The 18,640-nt window shown below is 49.0% G+C and overlaps 2 protein-coding genes across 2 annotated transcripts in view; both read left to right on the top strand.

Annotated features, from left to right (window-relative positions):
• The window catches only part of LOC143958897 (uncharacterized), a 64,251-nt gene extending 46,285 nt beyond the window's left edge, over positions 1–17,966 (top strand). Inside the window, exons 9-14 of the mRNA XM_077467881.1 lie at positions 5,511–8,512; positions 8,594–8,668; positions 10,083–10,193; positions 10,501–10,611; positions 15,039–15,179; positions 15,435–17,966. Coding sequence (XP_077324007.1) covers positions 5,511–8,512; positions 8,594–8,668; positions 10,083–10,193; positions 10,501–10,611; positions 15,039–15,179; positions 15,435–15,973 — 3,979 coding nt within the window. The 3' untranslated portion in view covers positions 15,974–17,966. The remainder of the gene's footprint in view (positions 1–5,510; positions 8,513–8,593; positions 8,669–10,082; positions 10,194–10,500; positions 10,612–15,038; positions 15,180–15,434) is intronic.
• Positions 12,085–15,032, top strand: LOC143958898 (uncharacterized). The gene is made up of 2 exons (XM_077467882.1): positions 12,085–12,606; positions 12,670–15,032. Exon 2 carries the CDS (start codon positions 14,043–14,045, stop codon positions 15,003–15,005), a length of 963 nt encoding a protein of 320 aa, XP_077324008.1. The 5' UTR covers positions 12,085–12,606; positions 12,670–14,042; the 3' UTR covers positions 15,006–15,032.
• Positions 17,967–18,640: the final 674 nt, after the last annotated feature.

Raw genomic sequence — 18,640 nt, 5'->3', positions numbered from 1 at the left:
GCCCGCCAATGCAATACTCTGCCCGCCAATGCAATACTCTGCCCGCCAATGCAATACTCTGCCAGCCAATACACTGCCCGCCAATACTCTACAATACACTGCCCGCCAATACTCTACAATACACTGCCTGCCAATACTCTACAATACACTGCCCGCCAATACTCTACAATACACTGCCTGCCAATACTCTACAATACACTGCCCGCCTCTATAATACAATACAATACTCTACAATACAATACTCTCAAGGTTATCCAAAGGATTAATTAGCTAATCAAAAAAAAAACCACTAGATTCATTAAAAAATAAAAATAAAAAAAATAATCGGATAGTCGTTGACTAATCGAAAAAATAATCGATAGATTAGTAGACAGACAAATTAATCGTTAGTTGCAGCTCTAGTTTGAACCTAATCACACTTCTTAACACACAACCTTACTCAGCATTCATAAACCAGGTCTGGGCTATCTGTGAAGGTTTTCGGGCATCCAGGTCAGGTTATCTCTACTCGCATTAATCTGGACTTGTTCTTTAATGTTGATGACATTTCGTAGCTCCAGTTCTAGTGAGTTATCGGGAAGATATCCCAGCCTTTATAGCCACCCTGGTAGAACCTTCATCCAATCGCCAAAGAAGGTGGAGATGTTCATCTTTCCTTTTGAACAGTATGGGAGGTGTGAGAATTGTGGAACCCCCTCCCTGTTCTATTGACCTCATCCTTGGTGCCCGGGGTCTGCATAGGTGTTGGTCCTAGTCCGTTCCTGAAGGTGTGAGTTGTTGTCATGGGGTTTTATAGTTGGTAAGGTTGAATAAAGACACCAGTCCATCCAGTTCAACCTGAGTGAGGTGTCGACAATTGTCCTGATCCCTGTACATCGTACACTCACATGGGTCCCTACCCTCAAGGAGCCCACAATCCTAGATTCCCATTCATATACTAGGGGCCAATTTTGGACAGAAGCCAATTAACCTACCTGCATGTCTTTGGATTGTGGGAGGAAACCAGAGTACCCGGAGGAAACCCACACAGGCACAGGGAGAACATGCAAACTCCAGGCAGGTAGTGTCGTGGTTGGGATTCAAACCAGCAACCCTTCTTACTGCTAGGTGAGAGTGCTAACCACTACACCACTGTGCCACCCTTAGAGATGTTAGAACCGCTCCCTGTTTTACATCCTGGTCAGGAATTATTATTCCAGTCTGATGTAGATGGCCTCTTCCACCAGTTTGTCCAAAATGTGACCTCACTGTCCTCAAAAGAATGTTCTTTTCCTTTTTAGGGTGGTAGGAAGACCGTTGAGTCTCAGCCTGTAGACTTTGTTGGGCCATTCATTTGTTGAGAGGTTGTCTCCTCAATGAACAGCTCTTTGTATTCCTGCATATACAAAATTACTTGGCCTGGGTGTTGTTGGGTCTTGGAGACGTCCAAGCTTCTGTCTCAATGTTGGTCTTGAAGGACACAGCGAAGTGTGGGTATTTCCTGGGTAAGAGAGGAAATACAGGGGCGCCTCTAAATGCAGACTGTTAAAAGACTTCTTTTATTCCGATGAAAAGATATAAAATGCACTCACATTTAGAAGTGTTAAACTGGCACATAAAAGTCCACATCGTGAAAAATAATCAGAACCAAGTTATGTGTGGGTTCCGGTATCACACAGGTAGGTACAATGATGCGATTTTTCCTTGTGGAAGGTACTAGGACTTTCCAGTCTTGGGAAGTGGAAGGGCAGATTCTTCTGTAAGCAGGATTGAGGGATTGGGGACATTTCTAAGAGGGCCAGACCTAACCAAGATCTCTGGAGTATTGCAGAGGAGAGGCTAGAACAGTGATGGCGAACCTTGGCACTCCAGATGTTTTGAAACTACATTTCCCATGATGCTCATCTACACATCCGAGTGCAGGTGCATCATGGGAAATGTAGTTCCAAAACATCTGGGGTGCCAAGGTTCGCCATCACTGGGCTAGAATAAAGAGCTGTGTTCTGCAAATGTAAGAAGGACCATAACTAACCAAAATCCTGGAGAATTCAAGAGGAGAGGTTAGAATAAAGAGCTTTTCCCTGCTAGTGATAGAAGTACTATAACTAACCAAGATCTCTGGAGTATTGGAGAGGAGAAGCTAAAAATGAAAGTGCTGTGCCATGTGAATGGAAGAAGGGCCATAACTAAGATCTCTGCAGCATTTGAGAGAAGAGGCCCGAATAAAGAGCTGTGCCCTGCAAGTGGAAGAAGGAGCATACCCAACCATGAACCCTGGAGTATTGAAGAGGAGAGTCTAAAGTAAAGAGTTTTGGCTTGCAATTGGAAGCAGAACCTTACCCAACCAAGATCTCTGGAGTATTGGAGAGGAGAGGCTAGAATAAATTGCTGTGCCCTGCAAATGGAAGAAGGACCATACCTAACCAAAACCCTGGAGTATTCAAGAGCAGAGGTTAGAATAAAGGGGTGTTGCCAGAAACCATGAATCAGACCGAGACAGAAGTACAATTAAATCACACTTGTTTATTAATAAAAAAGGTAAATAGAAAAAGCGTAGTCAAAGTATAGCCAGAGTCCAGTAGCTGGATCGAGTAGTCAGCCAGGCCAGAGTTCAATAACCAGATCGGGTAATCAGCCAGGCCAGAAGTCGGGGATCCAAGTGGAGCAACAGCAAGCAGGGTAAGGAGCCAGAAGGGATGCCAGCAATCCAGTCTTTAAACAGAACCGCAGGAGATGGTTTCTTGTGATGTGACCAAGGCGAAGGCAGAGATGAAGTGAGCTGGACAGCTTTAAGTAGGCAGGTCAGACGAGCAGGATCAGGAACAGCTGGGTAACTGTAGAGAGATGAGAGCTGGCAATTAGCCGACAGCTGAGCAGCCATCCCAGAGAAGGAAGGGCTAAGCCAGCCCTGACAGGTGTGCCCTGCAAACGGAGGAAGGACCAAACCTAACCAAGATCTCTGGCGTATTGGAAAGGAGAGGCTAGAATAAAGAGCTTTGCCATGTAAATGGAAGAAGGACCATAACTAACCAATATCTCTGGAGTATTGGAGAGTTTAGAATAAAGAGCTGTACCCTACGAGTGGAACAAGGACAATACTGAACCAAGATCCCCTGAAGTATTGGAGAGGTTAGAATAAAGAGCTGTGCCCTGTGAGGGATAGAAGGACCATGACCTGCCAAGATCTCTGGAGTATTGGAGAGGAGAGGTGAAGTAACTGATCAATACCAACCTATTATTATTATCAGTTATGTATTACTTTGTCTAGTCCCTATAGATTAGTTAGTCTATCACTCTGAGCACATGCTATCGTTAATATCACAATACTACAGCAATTAGCTATGAACCCAAACACACGGTCTAAAAATCAAACAAATCTCATTTATTTCCCAAGGAGATAAGAAAGCTTAGGTATAAATAGAAATTACAAGAGTACATAGCATACAAGCAGTATACTTAGCAGATCCTCGTGACTGAACCTCATGATGGAATAAGAGGCAGCTCTTTGATGAATCCCTTTTTGATAAACACACCTCGGCCACACCACATCCCATTGCCCACCCCCCTCTGCCTGTAGACGAATCGGTGTCTCTGGGGCGTCTCCTCCCCCAGGCTAAATATCTCTGACAGTCCTGCCATACTTGGCCTCTGGGGGGGGCAGTGTTTGCCCATGAATTGCAACTGCTCCGACTGGGTTCACATCTTGTGATTCGATCTCGGACGCCCTTCCCGCTCATTAGGCCCCCTTTTTGTCCTCACGGACAGACCGGAGCCATCATTGTCCTAAATCTATTTGAAGCTCCGTGCACACCAGGTGGGCTGAAGAGAACTCCTTCTGCTATGCAGATTGTGTTTGGTGCTTGGTTGTACAAACGGATATGTAGAAACTTTTAGATGTGTCATGTTCAATTCCAACAAGAGGCTAGAACGGGGTTCCTCCAAAGGTTGCTAGGGGTTCCATGAGCAATGGGCAAAATTCTGCCTCTCAAGTTCCACTGAAACCAGTTTTTTTTTTTTTTTTAGCTATCTGTAAGGGGGTAATTACACCCAATGACCAAGTGTAAAGAGCATTCTTCCCATCGATCGTCACACTAATGTATCATGAGTTGTAGATATAGTATTTTTAGTAGGGGGTTCCCTGAGACCGGAAAGTTTTTTTCAAGGGTTCCTCTTTGTTGAAAAGGTTGAGAATGACTGACTGGGCTAGAATAAAGAGCTGTACCCTGCAAATGAAAGAAGGACCATAACTAACCAAGATCTCTGGAGTATGGGAGAGGAGCGGCTAGAATAAAGAGCTGTGCCCTGCGAGTGATAGGACCATGGCTAACCAAGATCTCTGGAGGATTGGAGAGGAGCGGCTAGAATAAAGAGCTGGGCCATGTAAATGGAAGAAGGACCATAACTAACCAATATCTCTGGAGTATTGGAGAGGAGCGGCTAGAATAAAGAGCTGTGCCCTGCGAGTGATAGGACCATGGCTAACCAAGATCTCTGGAGTATTGGAGAGGAGTGGCTAGAATAAAGAGCTGGGCCCTGCGAGTGATGGAAGGACCATGGCTAACCAAGATCTCTGGAGTATTGGAGAGGAGTGGCTAGAATAAAGAGCTGGGCCCTGCGAGTGATGGAAGGACCATGGCTAACCAATATCTCTGGAGTATGGGAGAGGAGCGGCTAGAATAAAGAGCTGGGCCCTGCGAGTGATGGAAGGACCATGGCTAACCAAGATCTCTGGAGTATTGGAGAGGAGTGGCTAGAATAAAGAGCTGGGCCCTGCGAGTGATAGGACCATGGCTAACCAAGATCTCTGGAGTATGGGAGAGGAGCGGCTAGAATAAAGAGCTGGGCCCTGCGAGTGATAGGACCATGGCTAACCAAGATCTCTGGAGTATTGGAGAGGAGCGGCTAGAATAAAGAGCTGGGCCCTGCGAGTGATAGGACCATGGCTAACCAAGATCTCTGGAGTATGGGAGAGGAGCGGCTAGAATAAAGAGCTGGGCCCTGCGAGTGATAGGACCATGGCTAACCAAGATCTCTGGAGTATTGGAGAGGAGTGGCTAGAATAAAGAGCTGGGCCCTGCGAGTGATAGGACCATGGCTAACCAAGTTCTCTGGAGTATGGGAGAGGAGCGGCTAGAATAAAGAGCTGGGCCCTGCGAGTGATGGAAGGACCATGGCTAACCAAGATCTCTGGAGGATTGGAGAGGAGCGGCTAGAATAAAGAGCTGGGCCATGTAAATGGAAGAAGGACCTGAGCCATGTGCAGGCTCAGGATTGGAGAGGACGTTGTTGACTTTTCGAGGCAAAAGGGTTGACAAGCACATGAAGTTAGTGTAGTCCAGGCATGACCTAAATTTTACCCCCAAACTTCCCTGATGGCATCCCCAGACTTGTATAATACAGGGCAGCTGCTGGGAGGTCTAGTGGGAGCTAACAATTCCGTCATAGTTTTATTTAGACCTTTTTTTACGACCTTTGCGTAATTTAAGTCCAAATGTTATTTTTTCTTTTCTGTTTTTTTTCTTGTATTTCAGGCACATTCAACAGAGAGACATGGCAGATGAAGAGGCGACGCTGACATCTGGGAATGAGCCACCCCAGGAAATGCCCCTCATTCCCCATGAGCAGGAGATTCAGCAGGTGTCACATGTCCCTCAGGAGCAGGAGTTGGAGCCAGTCTCGCATGTCCCTCAGGAGCAGGAGTTGGAGCCAGTCTCGCATGTCCCTCAGGAGCAGGAGTTGGAGCCAGTCTCGCATGTCCCTCAGGAGCAGGAGATACAGCAGGAGTCTCATGTCATCCTCCATGAGCAGGAGATACAGCAGGAGTCTCATGTCATCCTCCATGAGCAGGAGATACAGCAGGAGTCTCATGTCATCCTCCATGAGCAGGAGATACAGCAGGAGTCTCATGTCATCCTCCATGAGCAGGAGATACAGCAGGAGTCTCATGTCATCCTCCATGAGCAGGAGATACAGCAGGAGTCTCATGTCATCCTCCATGAGCAGGAGATACCGCAGGAGTCTCATGTCATCCTCCATGAGCAGGAGATACCGCAGGAGTCTCATGTCATCCTCCATGAGCAGGAGATACAGCAGGAGTCTCATGTCATCCTCCATGAGCAGGAGATACAGCAGGAGTCTCATGTCATCCTCCATGAGCAGGAGATACAGCAGGAGTCTCATGTCATCCTCCAGGAGCAGGAGATACAGCAGGAGTCTCATGTCATCCTCCATGAGCAGGAGATACAGCAGGAGTCTCATGTCATCCTCCAGGAGCAGGAGATACAGCAGGAGTCTCATGTCATCCTCCAGGAGCAGGAGATACAGCAGGAGTCTCATGTCATCCTCCAGGAGCAGGAGATACAGCAGGAGTCTCATGTCATCCTCCAGGAGCAGGAGATACAGCAGGAGTCTCATGTCATCCTCCAGGAGCAGGAGATACAGCAGGAGTCTCATGTCATCCTCCAGGAGCAGGAGATGAAGCTGGTTTTACAAGTCCCTCAGGAACAGGAGAAGGAGCAGGTGTTGCATGTCTCCCAGGAACAGGAAATGTTGCAGGTGTCACAGGTCCTTCATGAACAGCAGATGGAGCAGGTGTCGCGTGTCCCTCAAGAACAGCAGATGGAGCAGGTATCACGTGTCCCTCAGGAACAGCAGATGGAGCAGGTGTCGCGTGTCCCTCAGGAACAGCAGATGGAGCAGGTGTCACATGTCCCTCAGGAACAGCAAATGGAGCAGGTGTCACATGTCCCTCAGGAGCAGGAGATACAGCAGGAGTCTCATGTCATCCTCCAGGAGCAGGAGATGAAGCTGGTTTTACAAGTCCCTCAGGAACAGCAAATGGAGCAGGTGTCGCAGGTCCTTCAAGAACAGCAGATGGAGCAGGTGTCGCAGGTCCTTCAAGAACAGCAAATGGAGCAGGTGTCGCGGGTCCTTCAAGAACAGCAGATGGAGCAGGTGTCGCAGGTCCTTCAAGAACAGCAAATGGAGCAGGTGTCGCGGGTCCTTCAAGAACAGCAGATGGAGCAGGTGTCGCAGGTCCTTCAAGAACAGCAAATGGAGCAGGTGTCGCAGGTCCTTCAGGAACAGCAGATGGAACAGGTGTCGCATGTCTCACAGAAGATGCAACAAGCCTCAAATGTCCTCCAAGAGGGGAAGCTGGTGTCACATTTCTCCCAGGAACAGGAGATGGAACACGTGTCACGTGTCCCACAGGAGCAGGAGATGCAGCAGGTGCCATGTGTCCCCCAGGAGATGCAGCAAGCCTCAAATGTCCTCCAGGAGGGGAAGCTGGTGTCGCATGTCTCCCAGGAACAGGAGATGAATCAGATGTCGCATTTATCCCAGGACCTGGACCCGGTGTCTCATGTCCCACAGGAGCAGGAGATGCAGCAGGTGTCACATGTCCCCCAGGAAATGCAGCAAGCCTCAAATTATATCCTGTATGTCCCCCAGGAACCAGAAATGCAGCAGGTGTTGCATGTCTCCCATGAGATGGAGCAAGCCTCGCGTGTCTCCCATGAGATGGAGCAAGCCTCGCGTGTCTCCCATGAGATGGAGCAAGCCTCGCGTGTCTCCCATGAGATGGAGCAAGCCTCGCGTGTCTCCCATGAGATGGAGCAAGCCTCGCGTGTCTCCCATGAGATGGAGCAAGCCTCGCGTGTCTCCCATGAGATGGAGCAAGCCTCGCGTGTCTCCCATGAGATGGAGCAAGCCTCGCGTGTCTCCCATGAGATGGAGCAAGCCTCGCGTGTCTCCCAGGTGATGGAGCAAGCCTCGCGTGTCTCCCAGGTGATGGAGCAAGCCTTGCGTGTCTCCCAGGTGATGGAGCAAGCCTCGCGTGTCTCCCAGGTGATGGAGCAAGCCTCGCGTGTCTCCCAGGTGATGGAGCAAGCCTCGCGTGTCTCCCAGGTGATGGAGCAAGCCTCGCATGTCTCGCAGGTGATGGAGCATGTCCCGCAGGTGATGGAGCAAGCCTCGCATGTCTCGCAGGTGGTGGAGCAAGCCTCGCATGTCTCGCAGGTGGTGGAGCAAGCCTCGCATGTCTCGCAGGTGGTGGAGCAAGCCTCGCATGTCTCGCAGGTGATGGAGCAAGCCTCGCATGTCTCGCAGGTGGTGGAGCAAGCCTCGCATGTCTCGCAGGTGGTGGAGCAAGCCTCGCATGTCTCGCAGGTGGTGGAGCAAGCCTCGCATGTCTCGCAGGTGATGGAGCAAGCCTCGCATGTCTCGCAGGTGATGGAGCAAGCCTCGCATGTCTCGCAGGGGCAGGAGATGCAGCAGATGTCACATGTCTCCCAAGAGATGGAGCGGCTTTTACATGTCCCACAAGGACAGAACATGATGCTGGTGTCACATGTCCACCATGGCCGGGAGATGGAGAAGGGGACCTGTATCTCCCAGGAGCAGGAAATGGAGCCAGTGTCACATGTCCCTCAGGAGAAGGAGCGGATCTCGCATGTCCCCAGAGACCAGGCACGGGTCTCGAGAGAGGAATCCATCCGTGATCAGCATGAAGATGATGGCACCGATCTTCCCGGTAAGTATCAAATTGTTTGAGAATGGTGTCTGATTTGTTTTCAATACTACGCCCTTTTGTAAATTGCCATTTTCATTGCAGAACCTTCTACTCCATCTCTGAATGCCACACAGCGAGAGGCAGCAGAGGCTTCATCCACAACTTCTGAGGGCACAGGTAGGTACTTCTTTGAACTTTTGGCACAAGACAAGGTATTATACCCCCCTCTCCGGTGTCCTGTGTCTCCTACCTCCCCTCCATTCTCTGTAATAGAAGAGGTATTATACCCCCCTCTCCGGTGTCCTGTGTCTCCTACATCCCCTCCATTCCCTGTAATAGAAGAGGTATTATACCCCCCTCTCCAGTGTCCTGTGTCTCCTACCTCCCCTCCATTCCCTGTAATAGAAGAGGTATTATACCCCCCTCTCCAGTGTCCTGTGTCTCCTACCTCCCCTCCATTCCCTGTAATAGAAGAGGTATTATACCCCCCTCTCCAGTGTCCTGTGTCTCCTACCTCCTCTCCATTCCCTGTAATAGAAGAGGTATTATACCCCCCTCTCCAGTGTCCTGTGTCTCCTACCTCCCCTCCATTCCCTGTAATAGAAGAGGTATTATACCCCCCTCTCCAGTGTCCTGTGTCTCCTACCTCCCCTCCATTCCCTGTAATAGAAGAGGTATTATACCCCCCTCTCCGGTGTCCTGTGTCTCCTACCTCCCCTCCATTCCCTGTAATAGAAGAGGTATTATACCCCCCTCTCCAGTGTCCTGTGTCTCCTACCTCCCCTCCATTCCCTGTAATAGAAGAGGTATTATACCCCCCTCTCCGGTGTCCTGTGTCTCCTACCTCCCCTCCATTCCCTGTAATAGAAGAGGTATTATACCCCCCTCTCCGGTGTCCTGTGTCTCCTACCTCCCCTCCATTCCCTGTAATAGAAGAGGTATTATACCCCCCTCTCCGGTGTCCTGTGTCTCCTACCTCCCCTCCATTCCCTGTAATAGAAGAGGTATTATACCCCCCTCTCCGGTGTCCTGTGTCTCCTACCTCCCCTCCATTCCCTGTAATAGAAGAGGTATTATACCCCCCTCTCCAGTGTCCTGTGTCTCCTACCTCCCCTCCATTCCCTGTAATAGAAGAGGTATTATACCCTCCTCTCCGGTGTCCTGTGTCTCCTACCTCCCCTCCATTCCCTGTAATAGAAGAGGTATTATACCCCCCTCTCCAGTGTCCTGTGTCTCCTACCTCCCCTCCATTCCCTGTAATAGAAGAGGTATTATACCCCCCTCTCCGGTGTCCTGTGTCTCCTACCTCCCCTCCATTCCCTGTAATAGAAGAGGTATTATACCCCCCTCTCCGGTGTCCTGTGTCTCCTATCTCTCCTCCATTCTCTGAGTGTCTAATGCCTGTCCTGTGTGATGGGTCCTCCCTTTGGCCCCTTTGTCACTTCAGGGTCATGTAATGATGGAGGGGTTGGAGGTATGCACCGACCTTCCATGGTGTGCACCTTCTATTTTATGGCCATTGTAAGCTGAATTTCTTTAACCTTGCTGGTTTTAATTGTAGACTTTTCTTCTTCCGATTTTCTCTTTTTAGTCTCGGTACCTGCAGAGTCGGAGCCCATGGACGCTGAGGAGTATGGAGCCGGCAGTGAGCAGTCGGAGCCATCTCGAATTGAGCTCCAGGTTGGGTCGGGAGGATCCAGTAGTAAGTAGAAATCATCTGATTGGTAATTTTCACCTTCTGTGCTTTGCAGAACATCAACAGCCGCACCCTTGATTTTTGAGTCGTATGTTTTGGCCCACTATAGGGACAATGGTGGATTCTGGTGGCCCCGGCACTCATACCTGTGATAATGATGTTCAGTGTATGAATTCCAGAAGATTAACCTTTCCCCTCTAAACATGGAGCCAAGCCACACCATCCACGTTGGTCAACTTTCCACAGGACTTGCTGCATTTTCTTAGAACGGAGTGTAGACTTTTTCTGATCCCTCATTTTTTTAACTTTTCAGTTTCTGTGGATTCTGAGCCGATGGAGACTGAGGAGGAGGAGGACGGAGCCGATTCTGAGCTGCCAGGGCCCTCAGGGGCCTCACTCCAAGCCCGGTCAGAGGGGTCCCGATGTAAGTATAATCTGCCATCTGGTCCAAGCTGGACCGAGGTGAAGGTCTCCATGAAGCTCACCTCATTGGAAGCCTTGGCTTGCTATGCACTGCACCCCCCCCCCCCCCCCAAACACCTAGAAGGTCCAGACGTGATGGACGTTTTGGTCTTTGTGTGGTCCCAACCAACAGTGTTCTGCTGGGCTTCACGTCACAGTTGCACAGGACACAATTTATATTCAGATATACTTGAAATCTTCACTGCTAAGGAACGGGAGGCACAAAGCAAACCCTACGGCTAAAACCACCGCTCCTCTGAAAAGTGATCAGCATTCAGATCTCTCTTCAAAGGTGATCGACGTTCTATGAAGAGGGGATGTGACGCCTCCTCACCGCCTGTGTTCACCCCATTTTTGCTGGGGGAAAAAAAAATGCCCCACGACCTCATGCATTGCACATCGTCACAAGGGATTGGCAGTGCTTCCCTACTCGCTCGGAACATTGTATTCATTTTTGGAAAAGGGGATTTTAAAGGTGCCAGGAGACGCAGGCGTGATAAAAAAGCGAATTCTTCCTTGTACATAAGCATCTAAATGGTTCTAAATATTAAAACCAACCAGGAATATGTAAACGAGGTATATATGCAGTTAAAGTGGGGGGCCACCCTAAATAAAATTACACATTCTTTAAAAAATATTTAAAAAAAAAAATACTTTTTTTACTCACCAGAAACCCCTGTTGCTAGGCAGTCTTCCTAATCTGCCTCTTGCTATTCCACGGTGCTGTTTTTTCAATTCCTCCTCCTCCTCGGCGAGTGGCCCCGTTGTCTTCTGGGACGTGTGTGTGTGTGTCTCAAGAAACAACGGGGCCATTCACAAAGCGCTGCGCGGCTCGTGCATGCGCCGTAGGAAATGGGCAGTGAAGCCGCAAGGCTCCACTGCCTTTTTCCTTTCGTTAGGATGGTGGCGCCGGCCGCCGATCCGATGGACGGGACAGCTGACATTGCGGGCTCGTTGGACAGGTAAGTGTCCTTTATGAAAAGTCAGCAGCTACAGTGTTTGTAGCTGCTGACTTAAAGGGGTGTTCCGGCCGCTTTTATTTTTTTATTTTTATTTTTTTTAACATTTGCTCGACCATGTTTCGACCAAAATAGGCTTCCCCAGGATTTTCAAAGCACTACATATTGTACACGGAATTCCAGGTTATAATCAATAACAATCCCAGCAAGACGTTTGGGCCCCTACACCCACCATAGGGGGAGCAATTCAGGGCAAGGACTCTCCTTCAAATACTCCACAGGTTGGACTACAAGGTGGGCCGCAAGGAGACAAAAAAAAAGGGAGGGGCAGAATGCGCTACAGCTGAGGACTCCCAATGTCTCCGACCCCAAATGATTGGTTGAGTGACTGTTGTTGACCAAAGCTTTGCTTTCTCTACCCCCTTTTTTCTTTTTTCTTCTTTCTTCTTGGTCTGCTTGTGGTGCACCTGGTAGTCCACTCTTTGGACTATTTGGATGAGAGTCCTTGCATTGAATTGCTCCCTCTATGGTTCACTAATATCTTTGGGGTGGTCCTGGTGGGTGTAGGCCCAAACGGCTTGTTGGAATTATCAATTTATAACCTGGAATTCCTTGCAATATTGGGCTTTGAATCTCCTGAGGAAGCCCATTTCACCTAAAAAGGCAGAGCAAATGTTAACTGTGTATATAATATGCTTGGATCTTCCTTGTTGGTTGTCATATATTAACAGTATTTACATGATATTTCTTTATGCTTCTCCACAATAAAGAATTTTCTAGTTGGTGGTAGTGTTCACATAATTTGTTAGTGTGGCAGTATCGGTGTTAGTGGCAGTTAGGGTCATTATTGGTGTGGCAGTATCGGTGTTAGTGGCAGTTAGGGTCATTATTGGTGTGGCAGTATCGGTGTTAGTGGCAGTTAGGGTCATTGTTGGTGTGGCAGTATCGGTGTTAGTGGCAGTTAGGGTCATTGTTGGTGTGGCAGTATCGGTGTTAGGGTCATTGTTGGTGTGGCAGTATCGGTGTTAGGGTCATTGTTGGTGTGGCAGTATCGGTGTTAGGTCATTGTCGGTGTGGCAGTTAGGGTCATTGTTGGTGTGGCAGTATCGGTGTTAGTGGCAGTTAGGGTCATTATTGGTGTGGCAGTATCGGTGTTAGTGGCAGTTAGGGTCATTGTTGGTGTGGCAGTATCAGTGTTAGTGGCAGTTAGGGTCATTGTTGGTGTGGCAGTATCGGTGTTAGTGGCAGTTAGGGTCATTGTTGGTGTGGCAGTATCGGTGTTAGGGTCATTGTCTGTGTGGCAGTATCGGTGTTAGTGGCAGTTAGGGTCATTGTTGGTGTGGCAGTATCGGTGTTAGGGTCATTGTCGGTGTGGCAGTATCGGTGTTAGTGGCAGTTAGGGTCATTATTGGTGTGGCAGTATCGGTGTTAGTGGCAGTTAGGGTCATTGTTGGTGTGGCAGTATCGGTGTTAGGGTCATTGTCGGTGTGGCAGTATCAGTGTTAGTGGCAGTTAGGGTCATTATTGGTGTGGCAGTATCGGTGTTAGGGTCATTGTCGGTGTGGCAGTTAGGGTCATTGTTGGTGTGGCAGTTAGGGTCATTATTGGTGTGGCAGTATCGGTGTTAGTGGCAGTTAGGGTCATTATTGGTGTGGCAGTATCGGTGTTAGTGGCAGTTAGGGTCATTATTGGTGTGGCAGTATCGGTGTTAGTGGCAGTTAGGGTCATTGTTGGTGTGGCAGTATCGGTGTTAGTGGCAGTTAGGGTCATTGTTGGTGTGGCAGTATCGGTGTTAGTGGCAGTTAGGGTCATTGTTGGTGTGGCAGTATCGGTGTTAGTGGCAGTTAGGGTCATTGTTGGTGTGGCAGTATCGGTGTTAGTGGCAGTTAGGGTCATTGTTGGTGTGGCAGTATCGGTGTTAGTGGCAGTTAGGGTCATTGTTGGTGTGGCAGTATCGGTGTTAGTGGCAGTTAGGGTCATTGTTGGTGTGGCAGTATCGGTGTTAGGGTCATTGTCGGTGTGGCAGTATCAGTGTTAGTGGCAGTTAGGGTCATTGTTGGTGTGGCAGTTGCAGTATAGGGGTCGGTGTGTTTTGGGTAAGAAAGGGTTTTATATTTGGTGCTGGTGAAAGTTTTGGTGTCGGTGTGTTTTAATTGGGACAGAGTTTTGGATACTGTTGTTTCTTGGCCCTCCTATATAATATCGCACACATATGCGGTATCGCTGTGACTGTCAGGAGGTGGAGAACTTATTTTACAGGTTTTTTCGGTGGTGGGTCATGGTAATGCCATAAAAATATAGTTAAAGATTAGAAATTATATTTTTATACCGTTTTGGGCCTTTTATTATGAAAGGGGAAAAAAAAAAAAAATCATGAGAGATCCCATTACCATTTCCCCAAAAAGTCCCAAATTTGTCCTGGAAAAAACATGGTATGATCCACCCGGATACAGGAAGTAGGTGTGGTGAGGAGGGCGGTATGATCCACCCGGATACAGGAAGTAGGTGTGGTGAGGAGGGCGGTATGATCCACCCGGATACAGGAAGTAGGTGTGGTGAGGAGGGCGGTATGATCCACCCGGATACAGGAAGTAGGTGTGGTGATGAGGGCGGTATGAGCCACCCGGATACAGGAAGTGGGTGTGGTGATGAGGGCGGTATGAGCCACCCGGATACAGGAAGTGGGTGTGGTGATGAGGGCGGTATGAGCCACCCAGATACAGGAAGTGGGTGTGGTGATGAGGGCGGTATGATCCACCCGGATACAGGAAGTAGGTGTGGTGATGAGGGCGGTATGAGCCACCCGGATACAGGAAGTGGGTGTGGTGATGAGGGCGGTATGAGCCACCCGGATACAGGAAGTGGGTGTGGTGATGAGGGCGGTATGATTCACCCGGATACAGGAAGTAGGTGTGGTGATGAGGGCGGTATGAGCCACCCGGATACAGGAAGTGGGTGTGGTGATGAGGGCGGTATGATTCACCCGGATACAGGAAGTAGGTGTGGGGATGAGGGTGGTATGAGCCACCCGGATACAGGAAGTGGGTGTGGTGATGAGGGCGGTATGATTCACCCGGATACAGGAAGTAGGTGTGGGGATGAGGGTGGTATGAGCCACCCAGATACAGGAAGTAGGTGTGGTGATGAGGGCGGTATGAGCCACCCAGATACAGGAAGTAGTTGTGGTGATGAGGGCGGTATGAGCCACCCGGATACAGGAAGTAGGTGTGGTGATGAGGGTGGTATGAGCCACCCGGATACAGGAAGTAGGTGTGGTGATGAGGGCGGTATGATCCACCCGGATACAGGAAGTGGGTGTGGTGATATTGACAGATTTACTAACACAGAGCAAAATTGGGTTTGGGCATTCAAGTTCTGTTTTGACCTCCAGTTGTGAAGTGGTTAAGTTTGTCTTTGTTGCCTTTCCTAGGCCTGACCTTCACCCCGACCTTCCTCCTGCAGCCGGAATCGGAAAGTGAGGATGAGACTTCTTTGGAGGAAGAGCCATTGGACCTTTCCAGCTCTGCGCCCCTCCCCCACAGTCCCCAGACTGGGTTGGGAGGGTCTAGAGGTAAGTAGAAATCTGGGGCCTTGTCTGGGATCTACACCACCCTGCCACTTCTGTGCAATTCCAAATCGCCTTCCATCGCACAGTCTATGGGCTCACCTGCTGGGGAGTATGGGGCCAATGACAATTGTTTCAGGGTAGAGAGCCTGGGGGGGGGGGGGGGGGGTTGTGTTGGAGACTCCATTTATTGTAGGACAGAAGTTCACATCGGAATGTTGCTCATATCATTAATTTGGGTTTTTGTTTTCTTTCCCGGAGGCCCGACCTTCACCCTACAACTGGAGTCTGAGAGCGAGGATGAGACTTCATCAATGGAAGAGCCATTGGACCTTTCCTGCTCTGCCCCTCTACCCCACAGTTCCCAAACATTATATCCTTCGTTCCGCTCCCCACCCTTCTACATGGATGTGCCCACACCACCAACCACTGGAGCATATTCCCCAGGACCGGTCATGGAGGACTGCCCCCCATCTGGCCCTGGCAGCCCCCCTCCTCCACCGTTGAACAGCGACCAGCAGCTGTGGCTGCTCTTTGAGGTACAAAGGCAGCAGCTGCTTCTGCAGAGGAGGTCACAACGGACTCGTGACCTGCGGGTGCAGCAACAGAGGCGGCACTTCCTGGCCATGCAGAGAGGACAGCAACGCATTGAGCGCCACTTGCTCACCATAAGCCGAAATCTGGAGGATATCTATCGGGGGCTCTGCCCGGCCGCCAGGGCGGAGCCCACACAAAGAGCCCGGACAGCACGGGGTAGGAGAAGACGTCCTCGTGAAGAAAAAGAAGGGGGCTCCTTGTAAGGGCCCCTCTGGTATATATTTGTAGAAAGTTCTTTTATTCGTAAAGATGTTAGATCTACGCTCCTGATGAAGACGTTTGGATGAAACGCGTAGGGTGGGACTAAGCAGGTGATGTCATCACATGACTTCCTGCTCACAAGCCTGGAGTTCAAGATCTGCCAAGCAGTGATCGTTGGGTTTGAAGAGATGCGAGATGTGGAGCTTCTGCCTCAAAACCGTTTTTTTTTACAAGCAATAAGGGACGGGAAGATCGCTTGTGAGGTCCATCTTCTCTGGTCAGTGCGCCTTTCTGACGAGGGGGCGATGGAGATTCACAGAGTGGACCAATCGTGGTGCTACTGGTGAAGATTGATGGGAAAAGGTCCATGTTTATTTCATTAGTCTCCATTTATGGTGGACACTTCTTCTCGGGACTCTGAATATTCGGAGAACATTCCTTTTACATTTTTAAGGCTACAGTTTGCACTTTTGATGACCTATTCATTTTGTACATCATATTTATTCGGTTGTATAGAACCCTACTTTTATAAGGATATTGATTAAAGCTGAGGATTGGCAAAAGAAAAAATCCTCTCTAGCTTTAGTGAGCCAACGTCCCTGGAATGAAGGATATCCTACATTGTGCAGGCAGCTGGATACCGGAGAAATCACTGCAGGGATGCCCTGTCCTCTTCCTGCCTCTGAGCTTCTGAGTCCTAGAGAGTTCGCTTCTGGGATGCCCCGTCCTCTTCCTGCCTCTGAACTTCTCAATCCTAGAGAGATCGCTTCTGGGATGCCCCGTCCTCTTCCTGACTCTGAACTTTTGAATCTCACTGCAGGCATGCCCCATTCACTTCCTGAACTTCTGAATTCTGGAGAAATGACAGCAGGGATTCCCTGTCCTCTTTCTGACTCTGAACTTCCAAATCCTGGAGATATCACTGTAGGGATGTTCCATGCTCGTCCTGTCTCTGAACTTTTGAATCCTGGAGAAATCACTGCAGGGATGCCCCATCCTCTTCCTGAATCCGCAATTCTAACTCCCACTGCAGGGATGCCCCATCCTCTTCCTGAATCCGCAATTCTAACTCCCACTGCAGGGATGCCCCATCCTCTTCCTGAATCCGCAATTCTAACTCCCACTGCAGGGATGCCCCATCCTCTTCCTAACTCTGCAGTACTAACTCCCACTGCAGGGATGCCCCATCCTCATCCCGAATCTGCAATTCTAACTCCCACTGCAGGGATGCCCCATCCTCTTCCTGAATCTGCAATTCTAACTCCCACTGCAGGGATGCCCCATGCTCTTCCTGACTCCGCAATACTAACTCCCACTGCAGGGATGCCCCATGCTCTTCCTGAATCCGCAATTATAACTCCCACTGCAGGGATGCCCCATCCTCTTCCTGAATCTGCAATACTAACTCCCACTGCAGGGATGCCCAATCCTCTTCCTGACTCTGAACTTCTAACTCCCACTGCAGGGATGCCCCATGCTCTTCCTGACTCCGCAATACTAACTCCCACTGCAGGGATGCCCATCCTCTTCCTTTCTCTAACCTTTCAACACTTCGCGTCTTCTGTGAAGCTGCTGTGAAAAAGTTCCTGCTGAGCACTCGCCACTCCTCCCCACCCCCCCCCCCCCCTCTCCTTTAATGGGGAAATGTTCTTTGATTGGTTACACTGCCTGTAATAGTCGCAGGAGATCCAACGCTGACAGGAAGAGGACGGGGCATCCCCTGCACAGGAGACTTCTTCAGGGTCCAGCTGCCTGTGCAATGTGCGACATCCTTAGAGGCAAGTTCCATCACTAAAGCTACAGAGAATGTATGTGCGATTCTTTTTCTTATGCCTTAACTTCAGCTTTAAAATATATACTGTACAATGTAATATATTGTAATGTTTTATATGCTCTATATTATTAATATATTGTCTTTTTTACGTTTTTTTTTTTTTATGTTCAAAAAACATTTGCCTTTTAAAGAGAAGGCTTGTTCCAAGATTTGGATTCAGTAAAAGTTGAAATTCCTAATCCTGTCTGTTTTTCTTTATATAAAAATATAACAATGTGGCGCTTAGTAAAAAACGTAAAATAAACCTCACATATAATAATGAATAAAGTGCATAAAATACCAATCGATGTGCGAAGGGGGAAAGAGCCGGGTGCCGTCCCTTCCGGGAGGCCGGGAGTCTGCACGTTTATCACGCTGCTTGGTTGTAAGTTGCTACGTTTTTTTAATATTTAAATATTTGTTGCTATACTACACCATGGGGCCCTCCTCTTCCTTTCTGACATGTGAATGAGCCGATTGATAGATCCCCCTGAGAGGGCTCCGCGTTCCCGGATGTCCTGCAAATCGATCGTTTGCTGTGGAATCTGCGTTTAGTAGAAAGGCGCATTTATCGATCTATTTGAGGTGAGAGGCCGGGGCAGACCATCGGCGCCCCCCTCGGATGGTGGGATCTTTTTGGATATTTGGCACTTGCACTTTTTTGGGGGAACCTTTTTGCACGTTTTGCATACATGTCGCTATACAGGTCCTTCTCAAAAAATTAGCATATTGTGATAAAGTTCATTATTTTCTGTAATGTACTGATAAACATTAGACTTTCATATATTTTAGATTCATTACACACAACTGAAGTAGTTCAAGCCTTTTCTTGTTTTAATATTGATGATTTTGGCAT

This window comes from Lithobates pipiens, unplaced genomic scaffold (genome assembly GCF_037356315.1).
Source record: "Lithobates pipiens isolate NorthernLeopardFrog02 unplaced genomic scaffold, aLitPip1_a1.2 Scaffold_63, whole genome shotgun sequence".
In the NCBI taxonomy this organism is placed as follows: Eukaryota; Metazoa; Chordata; class Amphibia; order Anura; family Ranidae; genus Lithobates; species Lithobates pipiens.
Note: the sequence above shows the minus strand (reverse complement) of the source record. Positions and strands in the feature narration are given on the sequence as shown.

What these genes read in the sequence shown, in the direction of transcription:
- LOC143958898 (XM_077467882.1), top strand. Translation starts at nt 14,043, where the DNA reads ATGATCCACCCGGATACAGGAAGTAGGTGTGGTGAGGAGGGCGGTATG.